This window comes from Gymnoscopelus braueri (genome assembly GCF_963280865.1).
Source record: "Gymnoscopelus braueri genome assembly, chromosome: 12".
Classification (NCBI taxonomy): domain Eukaryota; kingdom Metazoa; phylum Chordata; class Actinopteri; order Myctophiformes; family Myctophidae; genus Gymnoscopelus; species Gymnoscopelus braueri.
Genome location: NC_137614.1, coordinates 14,120,957 through 14,145,456, shown reverse-complemented (window position 1 = coordinate 14,145,456; position 24,500 = coordinate 14,120,957). Strand labels below are relative to the sequence as shown.

The following is a 24,500-nucleotide window of genomic DNA, read 5'->3' as shown; positions in this document are numbered from 1 at the left end:
TGTGCCTGCCAATTTATTTGAACTGTGTGTGCAAGCTGACATGTCCACATCTGGCTGGGTTGCAAAAGCAGCAGAGGAAGTAAACTGCTTATTTTTTTTGCCATGGGGCATTGTTCCTAGGTTCAGATGAGAGGGACAGAAAACCCAGTCACTCTGTAATGTAGCCCAACTGACTGCAGTAACCTGACTTTTGGCTCCACTATCCATGGTTCACAACTGGCTGCCAGCAAATACATCAGCAGATGCTCTCTGTCTCTTAAAATTGTACTGTGGCCAGAACTGTCAAACTGTCATTCCTTTTTGACCCTACATGAACCCTGTATTTTATACATTGGTATCACGACATGGCTAGTGTCCTTGGTTTAATAGAGAGAATCCTATTAGGGCTTCAATGACTGATGAACAACATCTTTATTCAAGGATTGTAAACCAGACCTGTCCATCAGCGCTCGCTTTGGGCTACCTGGACTGTGAGAAAGGTGCACTCAGCGACTTAACATACAGGCTCAAAAATGTGTAAAGCCAAATCAATCCTTCCCAGAAAAGGTGTCAGTTTGTCTATAAAGTCTTGCAGAGCTTCTTTCTTTTTGGGCATTATCTGCTTTATTTGATAGGAAAGGCAGGAGAGAGGTAGCCTGGTAAACCATCCCGGTCGCGTGAATGCACATTATCATGTGTCTCCTGCAGACCGGTCTGGCCCCTCAGGGCCCTGTGATTGGCAGACGCTGATTGGCTTTTCCACTTTTTGGTTTCTGCCAAACGCCCACCCAGCGCTTGGGACCAGACCGGTCTGCAGAAGACACGTGATAATGTGAATTCATGTGACGGGGGCGGCTTGGTATGACTGGTAAATATGAATTCATCCTCTTGCAACAAATGTCCCACAAAGGTCTGGTTCAGAGACTAACCTTGGTCTGGGGGGTTGGGGTCCCAGGCGGCCCACAGCTGGACGATGAAGAACGGCGACCAGCAGATGGTGTAGACCAGCACGATGACCAGAGTCATCCTCACCGTCTTAGACATGGCCTTGGTGATGCTGGGGGGCGGACCGCTGGGGGACAGCGGGGAGGAGACATAGTCCAGGGAGGTGCGAGGTGACCCCCGGTGGCAGCTGGGGTCCACCTCGTAGGAGGTGTAAGACTCCTGGCAGAAGCAGCCGGTGGCAGGTCCATGGTGACAGTCACAACACGGAGTGGTCACAGCCGCGGTGGGCACATTGGCGTGGTTCTCCACCGCGTTCAGTGGTCCTTGTTGTGTGCCTGTTGTGTGTTCTCCATGGCAGCTGCTGTATTGAGTGACAGGCGACGCATTGTCATAGCGTTCCCCCACCTGGCTATTGTGAGTGTTATTGTGAGAGCCCGAGGGGTTGTTATTCACACCCTTCAGGACCGACCCTTTCCTCCCATCCCTCGTTCCTCCCCCTCCCCCCCCTCCGGACGACCTCCTCCCCCTCTCTCTGAAGCGCTCGTCCTCCTTCTTGATGCTGTGGAAACGGAAGAAGACCTCGTTCCTCTTCAGCTCCGCCGTCACCACCCTCTCTGACTTCAGGTAGATGTTGTTGTGAATCTCCCGGAAGATTCTTATCTGAAAGGGACATTTGACGGTTTCATTTGCGAGGAACGTAATCAAGAAGGTTTATTTGTCACCACTCTTACAGCTACTACTAACTACTAACATGACATAATTACAACAATAATATAGTTAAATATTGAGATGTAGCATTAGGATAAAGATTGAGATCAAAAAGAAAAAGAAAGAGAAAGTCTAGCCTATAGCAGCAACGGGCTTAGTATCTGGGTTTGTACAATGTGCAATAAGGCATGACCATAATATACAGATACATTTTTATATTGTGCAATATCGGAGTCATCATACAAATCTGAAACTGATCAGCATACAATACACATACACTTTTACACTCAGAGTTAAATTAAGGATCAGGATTTTACTATAGTTTATTCACTTTCAGTGATGCAAAGGAACTGATATGGATTTATGGCCAACATGGTCCAGATTAATGTCATTGTTTTTATTCATTTATTTCTGCGTTATTGGATGATATGTTCTTGGGAATGACGGGAAAGTGAGATACTTTATGACTTTATGACATTATGCCTCCCATCTGTTAAAACAATGAAGGCAGTGTGCTACTATATGAGCCATCTTTTTCATACAAACCATTGCTGAGCAACTTCAATTATTATTTGCAGGCATCATCTCAAATTATATCTAATAATACACAATTTAGCCAATATGCTTTTTTTCCCACGCATGATATGGTTATTAAATATAGCAGAACCGTTCCTCCCATGATGTCTCATGCCTGATCTTTTTTCTTCTGTTTTTATACATGCACAGATGTCACAGGGAGGCACACATTCTCACAGGAGGCAGGATTTCATGGGCACTGTGCTACATGATACTGTATGTGGCCATCAGTGGTAGACAAAGTACTCAACCCCAGTACTTGAGTCAAAGTACAGATACTCAAAAAATGTACTCAAGTAAATGTACTTTGTTACTGACCACCACTGACTGCGCTACATGATACTGTACACAGTATGTTGCCATCCAGCTCAATCATGACGGACGCTGAATCTGATGTGTCTGGCAGTAGCAGACACTTTGTATCTCTGAAGAAATCTGCTGAATACACCTGACATGAAATATGAAGAATAAATCAGAGCCAGGTCTTCCACAATTGGCTAATATCTGGCACGTTTTGCTTCTTTGAAAGTGGCCAGATCTTCGAACTGCTCCTCCCACTGCGGTGTTAATTAAGGGAAATAGTTGAACCCTGAAAATATCTTTCCCTAAATAGAGCAGCATGGGAGGCAGCCCAGAATGCTTAAGCCTGATTTAGACTTCATAACATGACGGTGTCGCGTGCCAAAAATAGCCGATCTACAAGCTAGCAAGGCGCTGCAATGTGATGTGTTGTTAGCTTGTAGATCGGATATTTCCGACATGCTACAGCAGCTACACCGTTGTACGACGTAGTATAAATTGGCTATTAATTTCAACAGGATGCTACATAACACAAACTGTCTGATGATGATCATTCAGTGCCACAACTGCCACCAGTTTATTGAACGGCCCTGCAGCCAAACTGCCCCTCTCCGTGAAAAACAAAGCATTTCATTCATACTGTACCAAACTTGATTGTCGGATACTATTGCTTTATGTAATCTTAGCCATGGTTGGTGGATGGATATTTTACGGTGCTGAGAGTTCAGCCAGCACAGTCAGTCAGTATTTTATTGTTTTATGGACAGGATTGTTATTTTTACATTTTTATTTATTCAGGGGAAGTCGTGTGAGCACAGATGCACTTTTACAGCTATGACCTTCTTGACCCTACTGAATATATTCACATACTGAATATATTCACATTGGTGAGCTGCCCAGTACAGCCACAGTGTTATGCAATTCCAAAATGGCGCAGCCCCTGCAGGATGCCTTCGTGGGAGGTCCACAGATACTGTGCTTATATCTATAAAAACTATTGATTTATTAACCACTTAATTGATCCATCTTAGTTGATAGTATTTGATAGGAATATTTATTAGAAAATGCATTTACAATGGTGTGATTTCTGCTGATTCTAAATAAATGTGCTGGACAAAATATGTTGAAATAGAAAAATACTCCATACTTACTACAAATTTTTATAATCGATTTATTTGAATGCCACCAAGGTGACACTTTGGGCGTCTTAGAATAAATGTATTTTACAAAATAATTTTTGATATAGGCCTAATCTTTAACTGGTGTAGTTTTATTTTTTAACCAGTTTTTTGACAACTTCTCTGATCACCATTTTTTGTCACGAGTGTCCGCGCCAAAATGAAGCAGGCATCGGAAATGAACTGAGAAAAATGACTGCAAAGCAGAAGGCCCGCAAACACTCCAGATTAAATAAAAGTCTTAAGGTGCACGGCTCAAAAATGTCATGAAATTGAGGAAATAGCCAGCACACAATGAATGTCCTTTTCACATGGTTTTATTTACCTCTCACGGACAGAATCAACGGACGCGTTTCAGCCAAACAGGTCTTCCTCATCGGAAATGAACTGGAAATGTATTTATTTATCCATTTCAATACCATTTCTGGCAACCTCCAAAATATCCTTGGCGCTAGGACACTGCATCGTTTTTGGGTGGCATTCTATGGTTTTGTTTCAAACTGAATTCTGGAAATCGCCATTCTAACAGACTATACACAGAGCTACTAGATGTGTCTTCAAAAAGACTACTAAAATGAATGCTATACGCAGAATGACTTTAACCACTTGAACTCCATTATGGTTGAGCGGAGTCCCTAGTGTCTTTTCTGTTTTCTGTTGTTGTGGGGAAAGCTTTTGCTGAAAATAGCTTGTCGATTTGCTATTTTCAGAGAAAGCTTTCCCCACAATACGGATGCTGGCCGTTTATGTGGTTAAAGTGACTTCAGTGGAAGCTGAATCTGGCAACCATCTGGTAATGAGAGCTCATAATTCCACACCTCTAAATTACCTGACAGATGGTGATAATGAGGGCGGGCAGGACGAAGACCGCCACGGTCATCCAGGTGACGTAGGCCTTCAGCCCCCACACTTCAGCAAAGTGACCCCAGCACTCAAACTCCCCGGGAGTCACCTCCGAGCGGGAGAAGATGAACACCTGACAGAGCAGACAAGAGAGCTGTGAGGTTATAAGGCACACAGGAAGGCATGACTGTAGCTAATTTCCTTCCCCATTATAGCTGAGCTCTAGTGCTAAAAATAGACCCAACATCTTGAATTCTACTGAAGGAGTCAGGAGTTGAGAGACGTCCTGTTGTGGTCTTATTACCTATCGCAGCGTGGGTATCTGTCTACAGCAGTCACTACAGCTGTCTACACCCTATGTTTGGTTTCCCAAACATAGGGTCGGTTTCCCAGACATAGGGTCGTGACCCATTTTGGGTCGCAAGTAAATATCTTCTTTTTGAACCTCTCGTACAATGTTTTTTTTATTTTTAGTATTGGAACGTCGATTTGTGATCTCGCCCCTCCTGCAAAAGACTTTCAGGAATGTCCCTCCCCCAAAAAGATCCACATTTTTTTAGACATTATCAATTTTCTTTCAAGAAATCTTTATTATTGTCTATTTATTTATTTCAAAAATAGTGAAAATAACAGATCTACAAACTCACAAAATCACATCAGCTTTTTTTTTTTTCATATTCAAAATACGGCATTCATAATGCATTCTGGATGCAATTTTTGCAAGATTGTGTGTGTGTGTGTGTGTGTGTGTGTGTGTGTGTGTGTGTGTGTGTGTGTGTGTGTGTGTGTGTGTGTGTGTGTGTGTGTGTGTGTGTGTGTGTGTGTGTGTGTGTGTGTGTGTGTGTGTGTGTGTGTGTGTGTGTGTGTGTGTGTGTGTGTGTGTGCGCGCGTGCGTGCGTGCGTGTTCTCCTTCCTTACCTGTGGTATGCTGAGAATCAGAGCCAGAGCCCAGGCCACCATGATTGGGGTGTTCCAGCGGGATACAGCCCCACCACGGTAGGCCTGCAGTGGGCAGCAGATGGCATAATGCCTGTCGACCGTCATGGCGACTATCATGTACGAGGAGGCAAACATTCCCACTATCTGCATGTACTTGACGGAGCGACAGAGCAGATCTGGGCCCTGGAATCGCTCTGTGATGTCCCACACTAACTGGGGAAGAACCTGAAAGAAACCGTGGAAAATAATGCAGATTCAGACAAGTGTCACCTGGCAAAACGTAACAATAAGTGATTTTATAAATTAGCTTTCCAGTTGGCTAATTGCTGATTGCTTCCTCCTTTACTCGTATTCTAAGGACAGCAACAGTTGTATATGATTATTTCCGTCTTATAGACCAGGTTCTCAAAATTGGGTCTGGGGACCCCCAGGAGTGCTTGAGGGGGCTCCAAGGGGTCCCCAGCTAAACGATTGATAGTTAGGAATCAAATGGACCCTTACGGGTCTGTAACATCCAAGAGTGTACCAATGGGGTCCATTTGGTTCCATTTGTACACTCTCAGAGTTATGGAGGTCCATCCGCTGCCTAATGGATACCAAACTAGGGGTTCTTGAAATGAAAACGTTTGCTGTTCTAGACTATACTGTATACTACAGGGGGTGAAAGAATGTTGAGACTGGTTTAAGGGTATGCAGGCCACACAGCACTGATGTGAAGACAGTAAGAAAGATGGAAGGGAGAAAGACACATTGGAGTTTCAAGAAAGGCGTCTTAATCACTACACTTTCTCTGAGAAGTTAATTGCATATCCTGATCTATATAGTTGTTATGGCTAAGGTGATAAACGGATGAGCCAGCTGAATGAATTAATCCTCACAGCAGAGTCTCTATATATCAATAGAAAGCCTGTGGTAATTGTGGATGATATTAATAATAATGTTATACTTGGTGCCAACTCTGGGGGGGACCGTTTGGAAAGGCTTCAAGAACCCTGGGTTGATAAAGACCAACAGAGTGGCAATGGTTTACAAATGTCATTGTTTAATAAACATTTCCAGACTGATATTTTGCCATGGAGCTCAGAACTCCAAGCAGCTCCCCTGCTCACATCACTGTCACGAAGAAGAGGTACTTTTAGTATTAGTAGTATAAGAACATAATATATGGCTATATTAAGGCCACTGATAGAGGCTATATACAATTTGTTGCAGCCTGGGCAATGAATCACCTACTTATACCTAATTTATACATCGTTGTATGTGGGCGGACTAAGCTGGCTATAAATCAAGCTGACACATGACCGCGGTAAAAGTATATGTCGCCGTGTCAATTTCATCCCTTGAAAATGATCCAGTTCAAGTGGCAGAGGGCAGGGGGGGTTATCTTTTCAACAGCCAGCTCACCTGAAACAGAGCCACCACCAGGTCAGCCACACACAGGTTGACCATAAACTGGTGCATGGGTGCATTGTGCTTCCGTCTCCTCAGCAGCACCCACAGCACAAAACCATTCCCCAGGGTTGTGAGAGCCAGCACCAGTCCCAGCACTGCAATTTCAGCGCGGGCAAGGACCTGGTCCCTGGGCTGAGGCGGTGTGGCGGTGGCATTCTCGGGGAAGAGCCCGAAAAATGACCCCGCGCTGTTAGAGCTGTTGAGGGAGGTCAAATCGGAAAAGAGTGAGGCGGATGTGAGGTTGGTCTGTCCTGTTGCCGTCAGAGAGGAGAGGGATAACCCATCCCAGCTGGATTCCCCGCCAATGCTTTCCATGCCTGGAAGACAGACAAATGCCGTAATGTAAAAAAACAAAACAAAATTGGCTACACAGTATGTTGTTTGTGGAGATGACATAGTACATATGAATTGTACAGCTGTTATGATAGGGGTTACAGGGTTCGTAGGGCATAGGATAGGTGATGTGATGTTTAAACACTCCCTGAAAGGGAGTGTTTCAGGGTTAGCTGACTGCGTGTAACCGGTCTGTAATGGAAACCGAGACTCGATACGAACTGTTTTACACTGGATTAATGTGTAAAGGGGAGATCTAGCAGGCGTGTTTGTGATAATAGTACATCTCAGAGGATCAAAGAGTACTTAAACACATGTTTTCGATGTGGTCCTTGATGGAAGACAAAAACAAGTAATGAAAACATTACATTTTGAAAAACTTTCAAAGTAGTGAGAATAGCCAATCTACAAGCTCTTGTGAGCTTGTAGATCAAATATTCTCACTATTGTTGCACAACACCATTGTGTGACAATGACAAAGTATAATATAGGGCTTACGTGGCTAATCGATTCATGGTTATACTGTTGTTGTTGGGTTATTTTTTACAAATAAAAAGAAATCAAGCTTAATCAAGATAATTCAATTAATCGAACAAGTAATCGATAGAATCATCTCTAAGAAAATAATCGATAGTTGTAGCCAAAAGGAAGTTTGTGAGGTAAAGAAAGATTGAAGGAAGAATGTCCATATGAGTGTGTGTAGACCGGTTCAAAGTCTAGCGCCTAATAGTGCAAACTCAGTTTCTTCCAGAGGTTCAACTCTCACCTGAATGCTAAAAACATTCTGAGATGCTACCTGTAGAATAGATAAGACGGAGGCCATAACAGGCTGTTATCAGTTATCAGTGCATGCTCAGGCTTTTATCAACAAAACTACAAATTGTTGGGATTATCAAAACCAACATCGGAAGCTGCTTGTTTGTTCACGTCACTGTTGTGTGATTCTGAAAACTTTCTAAAGTTTCAAGTTACCCTCAGACTTGTGAGAAGAGTTAGTTTATGTTTGACTATTGCTGAACTTTGGGTCATTGCCCCTGTCCTGACATATCTGTTGAGAGTCTTGCTCAACACTTTTTCTTTAATGCTAACTAGTTCAGAAATCCTGTTTGAAACTGATTTTTTCCTGACGTCGGAAGGAGCATGTATTGGCCTTTAGGGTTACATTTGTGTGTCGGAGTTACTGTAAGAGTCCATTTGGTTCCTAACTATTAATCATTTAGCTGGAGCCCCCTCAAGGACCCCTGGGGGTCCCCGGACCCCACTTTGACAACCACTGTAATATGATATAAAAACAGCACCATGTGATACATCACAATGTAAATTCGAAGGAGACGGCTGTGCGTCAGTCACTCCTTGTTTGGATATGTTTTCGGCACATATATTGCATTTTCTAATTACACATTATTAAATACTTTAATGCTATTTATTATCACTGGATTAACTTCCTTGAGAAAGCATGTGATTTATTTGATAAGACGTATACATATATACAAGTTATGTGAATGTTCTTAGTCTGTAGTTTCGTTTAGAAACTATTTATATTTAGCTATGCTACTGGCCCATAGACTGTAAAAAAGTAGACAGAGCCAGCCGAAGAATTATCACATATCTACAGCATTTCACCTAAAATAAGCAGATCAGTTTAAACCAATTTTCACCCAAACATTATGTTTCCACACATCAAAGAGTTTTTATTAATGGATTACGGATGTAGGACAGCTGGGAGCAATCCGGAGATTGGAAGTGAAAGAAAAATTGGGAGAAACCACAAATGACCTGGAGCAAATCAGCAAGAAGTCACTTGAAGTGATTAAAAAAGTAAGGGGTGTTGTCTTATAGAGTTGGAAATAGAATATCAAGTTTTATTAGTAAGCAGTAGAATATTGTTGTTGCTCTAAGGAGGGCAGTGTTGTTGTTGTTGTTGAAAGCCAGGTTGTCGAAAGGACATACAGCCATTGAGCTACTGTCACGGGGCAGTCCGTGCCCTCTACACAAACACTGATTGAGGACAATGTGCACACACAAAATGACTGTGGAGGTGCTGGTTCATGGACAGTGTTCTTTAACATAACACACTTATTAGTCCATCTGCAAGTGTGTTTATGTTTGTACAGCTGTTATTTTGGCCAGTTTGCCGAGGCAGCACTGTATTATAGTCTGCACTGGACTTCTGGTGTTGGAAAGGTGAATAAAAAACCTCAAAGACTTTGATTAAAGTCATACATACAGTGTACACTTTTTCAAAACATAACAAAAGTTATGTTTGATAATTATACTCTTTCACTGGTATATTTTTCACAGTAACCATTCCGCATTAATGTGTTTTTTCATAACTTCTGGAAAAAACATTATTAAACACAGCGAGTGTCCCAGACACTCATCCCAAAATGAAATACGCACCAGAAATGTATTTTTAACGAAATACTGTTTCTGACTAATTGTTGTTGTGTTCCAAAAAACACTGTTATGATAACGGAGCTACGAAAGGTGTCGCCAAAAAGACTACTCAAATGTATGTTACACAGTATGCAGGTGCAGATTCTTAAACATACTTAATTAAAAATGGGAACATCCACACTCATGAATAACATTACATAGATTCTGTCCTTTAATCGCCTCAAGGTGCTGCTTGCCTGCTTCGCAACACATCCTGTTCAAGTATTTGGTGGCGCATTTAAATGCATCAATTAACTACCATAATTAAATATTGAATGTAGGCCTACTGAGTTCAAATCCGTCTCCTGTCATGTCTCATAGCTATTCTCATTGGAGTGGCACACTCAACTCTCAAAACATTTAAACTTTTATTATGCAGATTCTTAAACATACATAATTGAAAAAGGGAACATTTCACAGCTTCTTCCCTTCAATCACCTCAAGGAGCTGCTTTGTAAAACCTTTTTCCCCCGGGTATTTAGAAGAAATCTGAAGTATAGAAATAGCATAGGTCTGTAGTTCTGGGGTGCCTGGTGGTGCATAACCAATTAATGCATTGATTAACTAATTCATACATTCATTTTATAATTCATGCATTGAGTTCAAATCTGTCTCCTGTTATGTCTCACATATCTCTTATCATCTCTCTACCCCTTTCCTATCTCACTACTCTATCCTGTATAGCAGTGGTTCTCAACCCTTTCTGAACTCTGGACCACTAGCACATTTTGAACCATCCTCAAGGCGCCCCTAAAAAGAATCAAAAGAAATAGGTCTGTCATTCCTTAATTGGGTTGGACTGAGAGTGTTTCTTTAAAGAGAGGCAGGACACTTCGGACGTCGCGGTTTGGCCAGGATTGTCCCGATTCCAAGCTGTGTGTCCCAAGTCCCGACAAATATCTCTAAAACACTAATATGCCCCAGTTTTCAACATTTACTAGAATCACTACCAAATTGTCCCGGTTTTCGCAAACAATTGAAATAATAATAATAGTTGTTTTCAGCGGTCCCATAGACATTTATCATGTTCTATTCATGCTACATGCTCACCAGGGGTGCAATGCTCACTGGACGGCCTTGCATGCCGTGCCGGAACCTATTTGACCAGGAGCACACGCAGGCACACGCATAGATTTAAAACTACTTTAAATTCGCACCTCAACAAAGTTTTCAAAGGCTCCCGACTCACACCTAGCGAATTAACATAGGAATAAGCCTAGATGCATATCAATTGTCCATTGTGTGACTTGCAGTGTAGGTGTTAAGCGACGTGCGCGTCACGTCATTGAAATAGAGTGCAAGAACATACCAAATGAGCATTGCATGCCTGCACCTAACCAATCAGAAAACATGAACATTGTATTGCGTGTCTGAATGGAATGGAACGCTGATGTGTGTCAATAACATCGTTGCCTGTATGCAACCACTATGGTGCGTACTGTATACATGTGTGCATGCGTGAACGTGCATGAATTGGCGTACGCGAGCACAAACATGCGCATTAATTTGAAGTGTACCGGTTTTGGGGTCTGAAAATATGGTTTAACCTAAGGACACTGGCTGTCTTGAAAGTGAAGTTAGGGACTTGTGTTTATAATGGAGAGAATACTAGGAGCTTCGACAGGCAGGACCTCGATTAAACGTTTGGTAGGGATTACATCCGCAGGACCGGAAGATGAGTGCATATGATATACTATATATCTAAAAGGTTCTGGCGGGAGCTAGAGGTGAACTCAGTCAGAATATAGGGCAACTACCTGTTGAATCAGAGCACAATGATGCAGGCTTGAACTTTGATTTGATACCATTGATCTTGCCTCGTCAATAATTACATCAAAACAAACAAGCAAAACAGAACAGAACATCAACATAGTGATGTGATGTCTGTAGGTGTCCCACAGTGACGGTACAGAGCCTCTGTATTGGATGGAAAACAGATCAGATCTGTTTTTCAGCTCTGGCTCCAATTCTTAGAATCTTTGTCAAATAATAATAACTCAACTCTACAGTGTCAGTCTCCCTCCATCCATACCCGTTTCCGTTTGACGCAAGTCCAACCCTGTTTGTTTTCATTCTCATACATTGGCTTGACAACCTCTCCCTCCACCCCACCACTCCTTCATCCCTTCCTTACAGCATTGTACATTCCTATATTCTTCTTTTTGTCCTCCCTCTTTCTCTCTTCCATGGAGGCCGGCAAGCTTTTCTCCTCTTATATTCTATTTTGATCTAAAAATCCAAGTTTATTTTCCTGCACCTATATAAGTAGGCCTAAATAGCACAAAAATAACAAATTGTGACGTGAATGGAACTGACAATTTCAGAAGCAGGGTCATGGGATTTTGTGTGGCCTCGATCAAATAAACATTAGAGAATCAAATCTAAGCAGATGAAGAAAGAGTGATGAAGGAAGAGTAATGGGAGGGAAGATAAATGAAAAACCACTCAGAATGCATAGAAGAGCAACAGAGGAGGCATGGAGGGATAGGATATGATAAGACAATAAACAGAAAGTTTATTGTCTGCTCTTGATTAAATGTCATGATGATTGATACCAGCGGTATAGCCTTATATCAATTTGACTAATCTGCAGGAGTGTCCAGACAATGAATTGCTGGACATTTTCCCATTCCACCCAAATAGAAGCCACAATTAGTCAAAAGTGTAATTTAATCGATCATTACTAAACAAGCATGACACGTTGAAGCCCATAGTGGTGTGGCCATGCATGCAGTCTTATGGCAGGTGCCTGACAACACCAGTTCATCCACATGAGTGCCCTGAATTCTTCTCCACAACACCTTACTTAATAGGAAGTCCTTCATTGATCCCAGTGGGAAAATTCAGGTGTCAACACAGCGCTGCAGTAAGCATAAAAAAAGACGACACTTGTTTTAATGTACAATATGACTCTGTCGTACTGTATAAAGGTGGCATTTCAAAGACGGCTAAAAGGTGAGTAATAAGGGCAGTTCGTTTAATTAGCCAATCTGTGGTCTAACAAAACTTTGGTGTGTAGTGCAGTATTCTGCTTGGGGCAGCTTCACAGAGGGAGGAAACTTTTGTATGCATAGGCTATTTTGGCCTTCATATTAACAAATGGCATTGGGTATATCAACTGTTTAATGGTTACTTATCTGATATATTTTTTGTAATGTAATTCTATTGATATATTGATATTCCAAAGATTTACACCATTGTAAACTTGAAGTACTGTTGTAAATTGACTTTTTCTTCCCTCTGAGAGGCTGCCCCATGCGAAATACTGCACTTTGCACCTTATTAGTGTTAGTTACTAGTGTTCCAGTTCCACTAGAGTTCTCGATCCTGATTGGATAACATTGGTACCCCAACCTGAAAATGCATTTTCTGTTTAATAAAGAGCTGGAGAGAGATGGAGAATCCTGTTACTGAACAAACACAATGAGTTCTATCAGAATATAGAGCTATTTAACACTTATTTTAATCAAAGAAGTATTTACAATCTATCACCAGGAATACGAACATACATATTTCGCCAGTGAATGGATACACAGACTATTGACAGTGGATGTAATGCATATATAATTGATGTACAATCAGCCTACGGTGTGTAATAGACAAATTGTTGCTTGTTGTATTAAACTTTAAGCCTTATGAACAAGATAACACATGACAAGCTGAGCTAACAGGACCTCTCTGTGCCCAGTGAAGGTATATAGACAGTTGGCTAAAACAAAGAGGATCAGAGTGAAGCCATTTCTCAGAAGAGCCACAATGAATCCTTTGTGTGAATCCCTTAAGGGATACTTGTGGCTTCCACAATGTTGCCATAGATGGCAAAACCACTTTAGACTTTGTAAAACATCCCCAAGCTTGTGTCACTTTTATGAACATCTCAGTAATTCTGCTCAAATATTTTGTCTGGTGCTGGGGACTGGCTGTCTCTCCTCAGATCAAAGCCGGCAATTATCTTTGCTATTAGCTATGTTTTTAATTAAGGGCTTAGACAAGAATCTGCCTCTTTCGTTTCAATCAGGCAATCTCATGGCCTCCCTTTGTCTTGACCTGAAGATCATTCTGCTCTTCTCTGCAATTATATTTCATAAGATACCTCTTTCTTCTCCTGCAGTGCTCTACAATCCTCCATGTAATTACATTATGTATAATTGCCCTCATGACTAATTTCTGACGTCAAATGCCTTTTTGTTGCCCTTTTGTCCGCATGCTGTATGCCTGATAAGTTACCTCATGGTGAAAATGGTAGATTAATACAATCTGTCCAAATATTGGTGTGAGTGACCTGAACATTGATTCCAAAGTCCAATAGTGTGTAAGACATTGGTTTTACAACCTTTTGTGGATCAGGGCCCACTTAAAAATCTCGGAAGCGTTCGCGGACCACCCATCTGACCTTTTACTTTTTACCCCTAGACACTGCAGTGGTGGACAGGTACTTTACCACTGCGCCACCCGAGCGCCCTTTACATTATCATATCTTTTTTAATATTAACTTAAATTAGATATAAGATATAGACCAGGGATTTCCAAACTGTGATGCGTGCTGTGCACTCCCTGAGGTGTGCAAGCTGCCTCTAGGGGGTGTGTGACATTTATAGTGTAATGGTGGTGCTGGTGTTATAATTAAAAACATTATAACATTAACAGTCAACACATATACATTTCTCTGAACTTTGACCATTCACCGAACACATTCCTCAGAAGGTCAGTTCACTTTTTCTTTTCAAACCATGTGAGAGGGTAACTTCTATCACTGGTAAACATATGGTAACATTTTACTGCACCAAATTGGAGAGATCTCACTTCACAATCACCACCATAGACCATTGTCCCTCAAGAAGACAATAATTTCCGCAGTCTGTACTATATCAGCCCTGATTGGTCAGTCAGCTTCCTTAGCTTCCCTAGGGGTTATACAGCAGCTGGCCTATCGGTCTAAAACCGTATCTTCCCTATAGTGGTTGTATATGGCAGCTGACCAATCAGCACAAGCTAAATTGCCCACACTGGACTGGCGCAGTGAGTGACCTCAAATACCTGTCAAATATTGACAAAACTCAGCCTTTCTTTCTGAAAATGGTGTGGTGGAATTCACAGCTGAGGGAGACGCTGGAGTTTATCTGGGGCAAAAAGGAACCAAAATACAGAGCGGAAAACAGGCGATCTTCGACTGCTCATACTAGAATATACCAACAAATGTGAGACAAGTCAACAACACACTGAGCCCACTCTCTCCACACACTCTCCAGATCGCAGTAGTATTATACCATTTCATTCACCTGAGGAGATAGTATTGTTAATCTATTAATTTAAAGTGTTGATCAATTGCTATTTTGTTTTTGTGAATAAATAAGGTTATGGGTACTCTTATGTGATAAACGAATGATCACCTGACATTCATCAGCATCAGCCTTTACCTTAGGCAACGGCTGATGATGCTGAGTAATGCCCTCAGATGGATGAGCTCAGGCAATGACAAATGCCCGGGTGAAAATCTATATATAACATTTACAGTATACATATACTGGCTGCATATACAGCACATTCATTAACTGTAGATATGAACAAGCATTCAGTGCCTGATATCATTCAGTGGGTCACTATAGCAGCGGGACTTGTATGCATGTATCCAGATGGTAGTCGTGTTAAGAATGGATTGCGGTGGGGGGCCTGGGGTCATTGGCTACAGTGAGAGCTCTTAATAATAATAATCCTTTCTGACTGATATATGTGCTAAATGTAAAGTTTTACTTCAACTGGGAGTGCAAACTGGTTTGGTAAAAGGTGAGGTTTCCTCTGATCTCCCCAGGAGATTTACAAAAACATGTGATTCCGCAATCACCACACTAGATCAATTCTTCAAGATGCTCTCCACAGTCTCTTCGGAGACCACAGTACTCGGAACTCAAGGAACAAGGAACTGAATTAGTTCCTTGTTCCCGGAACTCCTGAAGGAAGTATTGAATTTTATCCAAATATGTTCATGTCTCATTTGCATAGGGGGTGCATCCAAAAAAATCTGATAGATTATCTTAGAATTGCCCAATGGCTCGGCTACAGAAGACACACGGACAGCCTAGGAGCGCTTTGGCACCAGCATATGATGTCCTGTCCTGCGGGAAAGTTCCTTGAACTGAAGTTACATAGAAAATGAGAATGATGTATGCGTGCCTGCACAACTGTGTTGTGTCCAAACAAATACAATCCTCTGCACATTCAGCAGTCAAGAATGTATTTTCTTCCTCTGACAACACAAGAAAAGCATGTCATTCCTATCTCTAAGTCTGACTGATTACACGTTAAATATCCTGTCTCATTCTCTTGGAGGGACTGCTGGTAGGAAAGTAATTCATACGTTGTCACACGGACATGTCGCTTGACGGGAATAACTGATTTTCGAGTGAAAATCATACGCATTGCGTCATGTTTTTCAGTTGAAAACCAGTTATTCTCGTCTAGCGACTCGGCCGTGCGATGAAGAGTAAATGAGCCCTAGCCTAAGTGTTGTGAGCCGCTATACAGTACCTCTTTACCTCTCAGAGCTTGTACTCTGATTAATGAGTGAGTCAGTACCTCCTTCGGCTTTCCTCTCCAGAGGCAAATCAGTGTGGAACCATCCGTTTTCCTGCCTCCCTCATTCTCGCACGTATTTCCCTCCCTTCTCCCCTCACACGACCTCTCAGCAGTGGTGGAAGAAGTACTCATATTTTTTTTACTTAAGTATTGATTGATTGATGTACTTTATTTAGTAAGACATGAGAACAGCAGTACATGGAAGTACAAATTCACAATACAAGGTCTACTAAACTGGAAGACTCATTAAGCACTGAGCTTGTTTAAGATGAGATCCCCATGCACACAAATCATGATGAAAAAGTAAAAGTTATAAAAGTAAAAGTATCAATACCCTGTTGTAGAAATAGTCTGTTACAATTTACGATTTAAGTTTGGTATTCAAAATTTACTTGAGAGTAAAAGTACAAAAGTATTGGCATCAAAATGTACTTAAAGTACCAAAAGGAAAAGTACTCATCATGCAGAAGGTCCCATTTCGCATGTTTTCAAATGTATAAAATGTATAAAGATCCTTTGAAAATAGCAGATCTACAAGCTCACAACGTGTCACTTTGTGATGCGTTGTGAGCTTGTAGATCTGCTATTTTCAAATGGCCGAAATGTATAGAGGGCTGAAGTGGGTAATTTATGTTTTGCAATAATCATCAAAATCTACAAAGTAACTAGTAACTAAAGTTTTCAAATAATTGAATTGGAGTAAAAACATAATAAGTGTAAAAAATACCTCAAAATTGTACTTAAGTAGGCTACAGTACTTGAGTAAAGGGCCATTCACACTGAGCACTATAACTATAACTAGAGAAAGTGCTCCTCGGAGCACAGGTCTCCGCCAGGTCAGGTAAGTTATTGTGGCCTCCTGGTGGCGCTATAATAGGCCAATGTGAAAAGGGTGGCATTTCTTCCTCGGCCTAGTGGGAATATGCGTGCAAATGTTCACGGAAATCGCACGCCGCGTTCATGATTTCAGACATTTTGTTCAAAACGGACCAATCCTGCAAACTTTGGAAGTCAACCTTAGTCAATGAGGATGGAATATGAAATATCGGACAGATGCGTCTTGATCACATGACTATAGAGATACTGTGTGATGTTTGGATAAAATCTGAAGGATTAATATCCAAAAATGTATTTGACATAAGTCGGCCTCCTGGTGGCGCTGTAAAAAGCAGATGTGAAAAATGCAGTGCAGATGTTTTTCCTTGGCCTCTAGGGAGTAGGCGTGCAAAGTTTCACGCAGATCGGTGCAGTTATAGTTAAAAATGCAAATCGGCCTGTAGCGCCACCATGAGGCTGATGTGAAAAGTTTTAAGTGCCATTTCTTCCCCGGCCTAGTGGGAATGTGCGTGTGCAATTCTATGCAAATGGCAAGCTGCGTTCATGATTTGAGGCAGTTTGTTCAAAACGGACCAATCCTGCAAACTTTGGATGGTAACCTTAGCCAATGAGGATGGAATATGGGAAATCAGACAGATCAGGGTTGATCACATGACTATAGAGATACTGTGTACCGATTTGCATGAGGTTTGGTTAAAAACTGTAGGAGTAATGGGAAAAAATGGGTTTTGCACAAATCGGCCTCCTGGTGGCGCTATAACAGGCCCATGTGAAAAATTTGAGGCAGAGGTTCTGAATTGGCATCCAGGGAGTGTGTGTGCACAGTTTCGCAGCGACCGGGCCAACGGTGCCAGAGATTTGGTGCTAACACACAGACAGGACACACACACGGACGGACGGACGGACACACGGACGGACGGACGGACAGGGGCGAAAACATACTCTCTCGCCATGCCTTTCGGCCTGGCGGAGACAAAAATATAGTTTTAGAAATAGTTTTAAGTCAAGTGGATAGCAGAGTTCACACCGACTATAAAAAAATACACGAACGATATAGTTATAGTTATCTTTATAGTTGTAGTGCTCAGTGTGAATGGCACTGTAATGTACTTAGTTACTTTCCACCACTGCCTCTCAGGCACACAGCTGTGTGCGCTGTGCCTCAGGGATGATTAAAACAGGTATTTAAAGGGGCATTTCACCCATAGCACAGCTGAACTATATTTTCGTCCCTCATGGCTTTACTGTGATTGATGCTTCAGAGAATTTCACTGCGGCCTGAAGTTCAGTGGAAATTTTTGTGTAATGTTTTGGTTTGATATTAACCCAGAGCCTCCAGAGACCAGAGTCACTGTGCATAGCAGTGGTTCTCAAACTTTTTCATGTCAAGGACCCCCAAATTGACACTTATTAGCCCGCGGACCCCCATTTGAAAAGATATGCCGGGGACCCCGATAAGAGAAGATTTTTACGGCTCTAGCAGTGATCAATGTTAATTTAACTAACCCTAACGGGTCCATTTGGTCCCATTTGTACACTCTCAGAGTTACAGACCCATAAGGGTCCATTTGGTTCCTAACTAGCCATCATTTAGCTGGGGACCCCCTGGAATTCCCTCAAGGACCCCTGGGGGTCCCCGGACCCCACTTTGAGAACCAATGGTACATGAAGTAGCCTAACATATAGTCATTTGAAACCTACAGTGTATACATTTTCTTCCTTTCAATGCACTGTACAAATGTTATATGGGATATAGGATCACTTCTATTCCAGTCCTGGTATAAGCCCTGGTATTATTAACACAGAAATAACTTAATAACTTGTTTTTTGAAACCAGCTGTTACATTTCAATGATGGAAGTCACAGTATTTCATCCGAGACAGGAGGTGAGCCGATAAGAAACGATGCACAGCAGGGATGAGCACAGAAAAGCTCTCATTTTGAGCCTGGTGGCTAGACTCAAATCTCACCAACTGTTCGACATCTCTCTTTACTCAGCCTTCCCCCTAAAACAGAGATTTGGTGCTTACAAAAAAATCTCTGTTGAACAAAGTGAACAAGAATAAATATGGGCTATTTCTATGTTGGATACCAATCAGGAGTATCATCTGCCTTTCATCCACCATCACATGAAGTCACTGTAGCACAGCCTTCCACAGTCCATAATCTACAGTATCTATCTATCATCAAAATATTTGTATTGTAATACGATGAATTAATTTGTTGAAGACTTCATAATTTTGGTGTGCCATTACGTGCAGACAAATAAATCAATTATAATTTCTGTTGAAATACATTTTTCAGAGTGGGCCCTGCACACACACCACACACACACAAAAAGAAATACTACACAGCCCTACATCTACACTTAATCTTTCATCATGTCGGCTCTCTTTTCTTGCCGCCAACACAGTGTTCCGTCTGCCAACTATGCAATGAGATTTGGCTCCCGCCTGTGTCTGTGTTAGCATGGACATGGCGTAGAATAGAAAGTAAACCAGAGGCCAACACAGGATGGTGCTGTGGAAGCCGCAGCAGACACCCAACAATAGGGAATAATGATTCGGACATCAATCTAGGGAATATCATTCTAAATTAACCACTTAGCCCTGGGCATATTCTGGGCATGTTGTAATAGGCGAACATTTGACGAAAACAGCAGATCTGATGATGCGTTGTGAGCGTGTAGACGAGCTATTTTCAAGGAAGAGATTTGGTGTAGAGGGAAAAGAAGGTTAGACCCATGGGGGACCCTAGTCAATGAAGTATAGGGTTTTTAAGAAAGACTCATTACATCTACTGTGTGCGTGTGAATCCCTTCATTAGCTCCATTTAATCAGGTCTGAACCTGATGCATAAACACCTTACTGTCCTCATTACCAGTGGTGGAAAGAAACGTACAGTACTTAAGTACAACTTTGAGGTATTTTTACTTTTACTTACTTTTACTTCTACTCCACTACATCTCAGAGGCAAATATTGTACTTTTACTCCATTAGAATTATTTGAAAACTTTAATTGCTAGTTACTTTGCAGATTTGTATTATTATTACAAAATAAACATTAACCACTTCCCTACATAATATAGGCCTACTTCGGCTATTTGAAAATAGCCGATCTACAGGCTCACAACGCGCCGCAAAGCGACACGTTGTGAGCTTGTAGAACGCGTCGCAAAGCGACACGTTGTGAGCTTGTAGATCTGCTATTTTTATATACGTATTTTAATCATTAGAAAACGTGTGAAATGGGACATTCTGTGTAATGAGTACTTTTCCTTTTGGTACTTAAAGAATATTTTGATGCCACAAATACTTTTGTACTTTTACTCAAGTAAATTTTGAATACCGGACTTTAACTTGTAACTTGTTTCTACATTGTGGTATTGATACTTTTACTTAAGTAAAAAATATGAATACTTTTTCCATCACTGCTCATTACCCACCCAGTGAATTTTCACTCAACCTGTCTCAAATTTGTCCATTCTTTCTTTCTTTTTTCTCCCACCTCACCTGTTAGTTTCCCCCTCTTTGCCATTCACCCACTCACTGTTCTTCCTCTCCTACCATACATACAGTACCACCGCTCTGTCATTCAGCATTAAAACTGCAGAGGAAACATCTCCTAAGAGACTAATTTTATTATTAATCTCATTGCCAATTATCCGCCTCGCTGATGAATTTGGGGAGCCAGAAACAGGATCAACTCAGTACGGTCAGCCTCCAGCAGCCTCACTGAAAGTAAACATATGACTCAACGATGAGATCACACCATGTAAAGCAGAGAAGCAACAATGGCTACGCCGCTGCTTCGAGTTTGGCAAAGAGCCTGTATTTATATGCAGATCAATAGCACATTATTCAACAAAGTCCTGGGTGAATCATGCGGGACCACATGCTCGGCTCTGAATTCCTATAGGCTTCGATCAGCATGCAGAAGTGATACGAACACTTGGTAGACCCTCTCTCCTTGCCGTGCAGATCATGAATCATTGCTCCCATAACAATGACATCCTGAATGTACCGTACATTACGGGTCCATTATACACTCTGAGTTAAATTTACGTTTTGCAGTGTACTGTAGACATGGATGGACTGAACCTCACCTTCCACTGAACGTGAAAGTGTCAATACGATGACAAATCTGTTTCAATTTGGAGATACTTGCAGGCACTTGCTTATACTTAAACCCAGTCTGTATTGACAAGCTCCTAATTGTACCCATCAGTGATATTTGCTTTGCTTTGCTGTGTGTCAGTTCTGGCTCCAGCCTTTACTGTGTGCAGCCAGGTGAACACTTTGTTCACTATCTCACTCTGTTCGCTATCTCACCTAAAGAGCCCATTAACTGTTAATCATAGGGGACAACACCTCATTGCACTTGCTGATATAATCATTATAGCCCATATGTCAATGCCACTCATGTGCGCGGCTGCTTGAATTTTGTATTTGTCTCTAGGCATAAAGTCCCTGTTTGTTTCAAAAATAGACAGGACCGTGGTCCAGGCTTTGCTGAAGTTGCACAGAAAAAGGTCCCAGTCCATCGTACCTCAGCTGATAAAGGCTGTTCATTAGCCCGTTGTGTGTTAACCCTAACCCTTGTTATTTATCATTAACTTGTACACTGTCAACCAGCATGTCCTCCACACAAAACCATTGAATTTGACATCACATAAATGCTAGAGAGTATACTCTGATGGACCCTGGCCTATACTGTAAGTCCACTTTCAGAGTAAAATTAAGGCTAAGTGTTTTGCTGTGTATCATCCGGTTATGATCTTAGTCCTTGTCTATGACTGATTGACCTAAATAAAGCATGACGAAGATGATGATGGTAACGACGATGCTGATCGCTTTTCCTGAGTCTCCAATCCACAATTATAATCAAGGAGGCAATTTAAACATCTGTATTTTTCCAGTGTAACATGCATAACACACACAACGTGCCAAATAGGAATAGAAACAGGCGGTGTGGTTGGTGTATGCGTGCTGATTCAGTAATGACAATGCCATACAGTGATTTATAGATAGAATTGTCTTGCTGTGATTGGGCATATAGCTGTTGCACAGTGGAAACTGTCAAGCCAAACCACAGTTACACTGCCTGCATAGGAAAGTCACAGAAAGAGCTAATTTATAGCCTACTTTGTCACATAACCATGTCGCTCATGAAAATCTATTATTCTCATCAAGCGGCGTATAGCAGTGACAAAGCACATGTTGGCCTGAAGAGACCATAGCCATATAACACAGTGCTACCATACGTTAAAAAAAAAGCTGAGTGCTGACATGAACTCACATTTTGCCCTAGTGAGTTTGTTTCAAATCCACAACAATGAGCTTTGAAGATGTGAAAGCATGTTTATAGTATATAGTTCTGTAGCTTGGTCTATCAGGGTAGCCTCCTATATAGACCCACAATCTCCTTAATAGAGCTTTGAGTTTTCTGTTATAAAATATGGGGTAGGACGCGCATCCAGACATTAGGACAACACACACAAACACACACACACACACACACACACCCCCACACACACACACACACACACACACACACACACACACACACACACACACACACACACACACACACACACACACACACACACACACACACACACACACACACACACACACACACACACACACACACACACACACACCCCCACACACACACACACACACACAACAACAAGAGCACCCCAAGGTGAGTGTGGACCCACCCCCCTGTCATCTCTCACCTTGCTGTCAGTGCATGGTACTGTAAGCCTCCTCACCCGTGTCCTCTAAAGGTGTGTATGTCTCTGTTTGTCTAGGGCAAAGTGGGAGAACCACTCATCAATCCCCATTAACATCAGCTTGCATTACATGCTAGAGTAGCCTGCATCACATAAATGCTTTAGTTATTTATTTATTTATTTATTTGCTTCTGCTTCCTATTTTTTTTCACTCTTCAAACTTGACTTGAAAACATGCATTTCACCGTGGCTGTGTCATAAAGCATTTACAGTGCTTGCCTGTAATTTTTATGTTTTCCACGTAATACGTAACACCAGTTTGGAAATAAATCTTACAATTTTAAATGTCATAGTCACTAATGTTTTATATACATGAGTGTATTCAAATATTATATAAGGAGTATCTATTAAGGTCACCAGTCATTTGGTGAGGTGAAAAACGTCACCTTTCACTATATTAAATCAATCTTATAATATGTACTGCACATGTGTAAAGTCAAATTAAATGTTTTTTCCTTATAAATGAAGATACCGTTTGACAAATAAATTAAAATGATCAGGTGTGATCAGGTTAATTGATAACTTTGTTCATTATTTCAAGAATTTCTTTAAAGACTTTTGATGTTGGATAAAGGATGACCATGGTAATGTTATTAAGTTATTATGTGTATATACTTGTCCAAAACCCATCGGTACAGGTGTACTGTAAATTAAAAAAAATTATATAGTGACGTACAGTATATATGTGTCATATGGACAGATCGAACTAAATTGCTCAGTAAACACAACTATTCAAACAAAATATGTGCTGTATTTTACTTTGAGTACCTTACCATTTTTGGAACATACGTATGTTTGTAGATAAGAGACTAATTGATTACTCATAAGATAGTAACTGATTACATTTACTGGGAAAACTTTTAACATTATTATCACTATTGTTATGATTGTTATTATTTACAGCAGAGAGTTACTAAAAGCAAAGTTTAAGGTACTTACTGTCTTAATGCTCCTCTTCTGTTGCGTGACAAAAAGGTGTCACAAATGTGTCCCTCTCAGAGATCCACATCCTCGTATCTACAGTATGAAAGCCAAGTTCCGTTTCAGACTGGGGTGCCAATGCCAAAAACACTTGACTTCTGAATGACGTGGGCAGGAGATGGAACGCAAGCTCTCTCTCTCTCTCTTTCTGTCTGTGTCAAACCCAGGACATCTTGCGTGTGAGCTTTATTTAGGTTAGATAGTACTTTATTAATCCGGTTGGGAATGCAAGGTCTGAGCAAGTTCCGCGTGTGAGCTCCAGTGGCGTGCCCTGCGGTGTAACAGTTTCACAAGTGCATGTCAGAGTAATCCATATGATACCCATGTGCGTCCTGGCTCCCCATGCCTCAGATATTAGGCTCTGCTCTGGCTGTGCTGTGCTGCTGCTGTGCCTCGAGCGCAGACAGAACTGAATTTGAGCTCTGTCTGATCTTACTGCCCCCTCCTTCCCCCTCAATCCCCTCCTCCTGGGTCAACTATCCTGTCCTGTAGGACGGAGGGTGGAGCCTGCAATGCAGGAGAGTGTGTGTGTGTGTGTGTGTGTGTGTGTGTGTGTGTGTGTGTGTGTGTGTGTGTGTGTGTGTGTGTGTGTGTGTGTGTGTGTGTGTGTGTGTGTGCGCGTG

General features: G+C 41.6%; 1 protein-coding gene across 3 annotated transcripts in view; it reads right to left on the bottom strand.

Moving 5' to 3' along the window:
• The window catches only part of avpr2aa (arginine vasopressin receptor 2a, duplicate a), a 29,333-nt gene extending 5,052 nt beyond the window's left edge, over nt 1-24,281 (bottom strand). For 2 of the 3 annotated variants that reach the window (XM_080445365.1, XM_080445363.1), the window contains exons 1-6: nt 23,836-23,972; nt 22,840-22,910; nt 6,873-7,237; nt 5,448-5,693; nt 4,516-4,662; nt 909-1,584 (exon numbers count right to left, since the gene is read on the bottom strand). In XM_080445365.1, coding sequence (XP_080301491.1) covers nt 909-1,584; nt 4,516-4,662; nt 5,448-5,693; nt 6,873-7,235 — 1,432 coding nt within the window. In that variant the 5' untranslated portion in view covers nt 7,236-7,237; nt 22,840-22,910; nt 23,836-23,972. Of the gene's footprint in view, nt 1-908; nt 1,585-4,515; nt 4,663-5,447; nt 5,694-6,872; nt 7,238-22,839; nt 22,911-23,835 lie in introns of all 3 variants that reach the window. The other variant, XM_080445364.1, reaches the window with a different exon arrangement.
• Between the last annotated feature and the right edge of the window lie 219 nt (nt 24,282-24,500).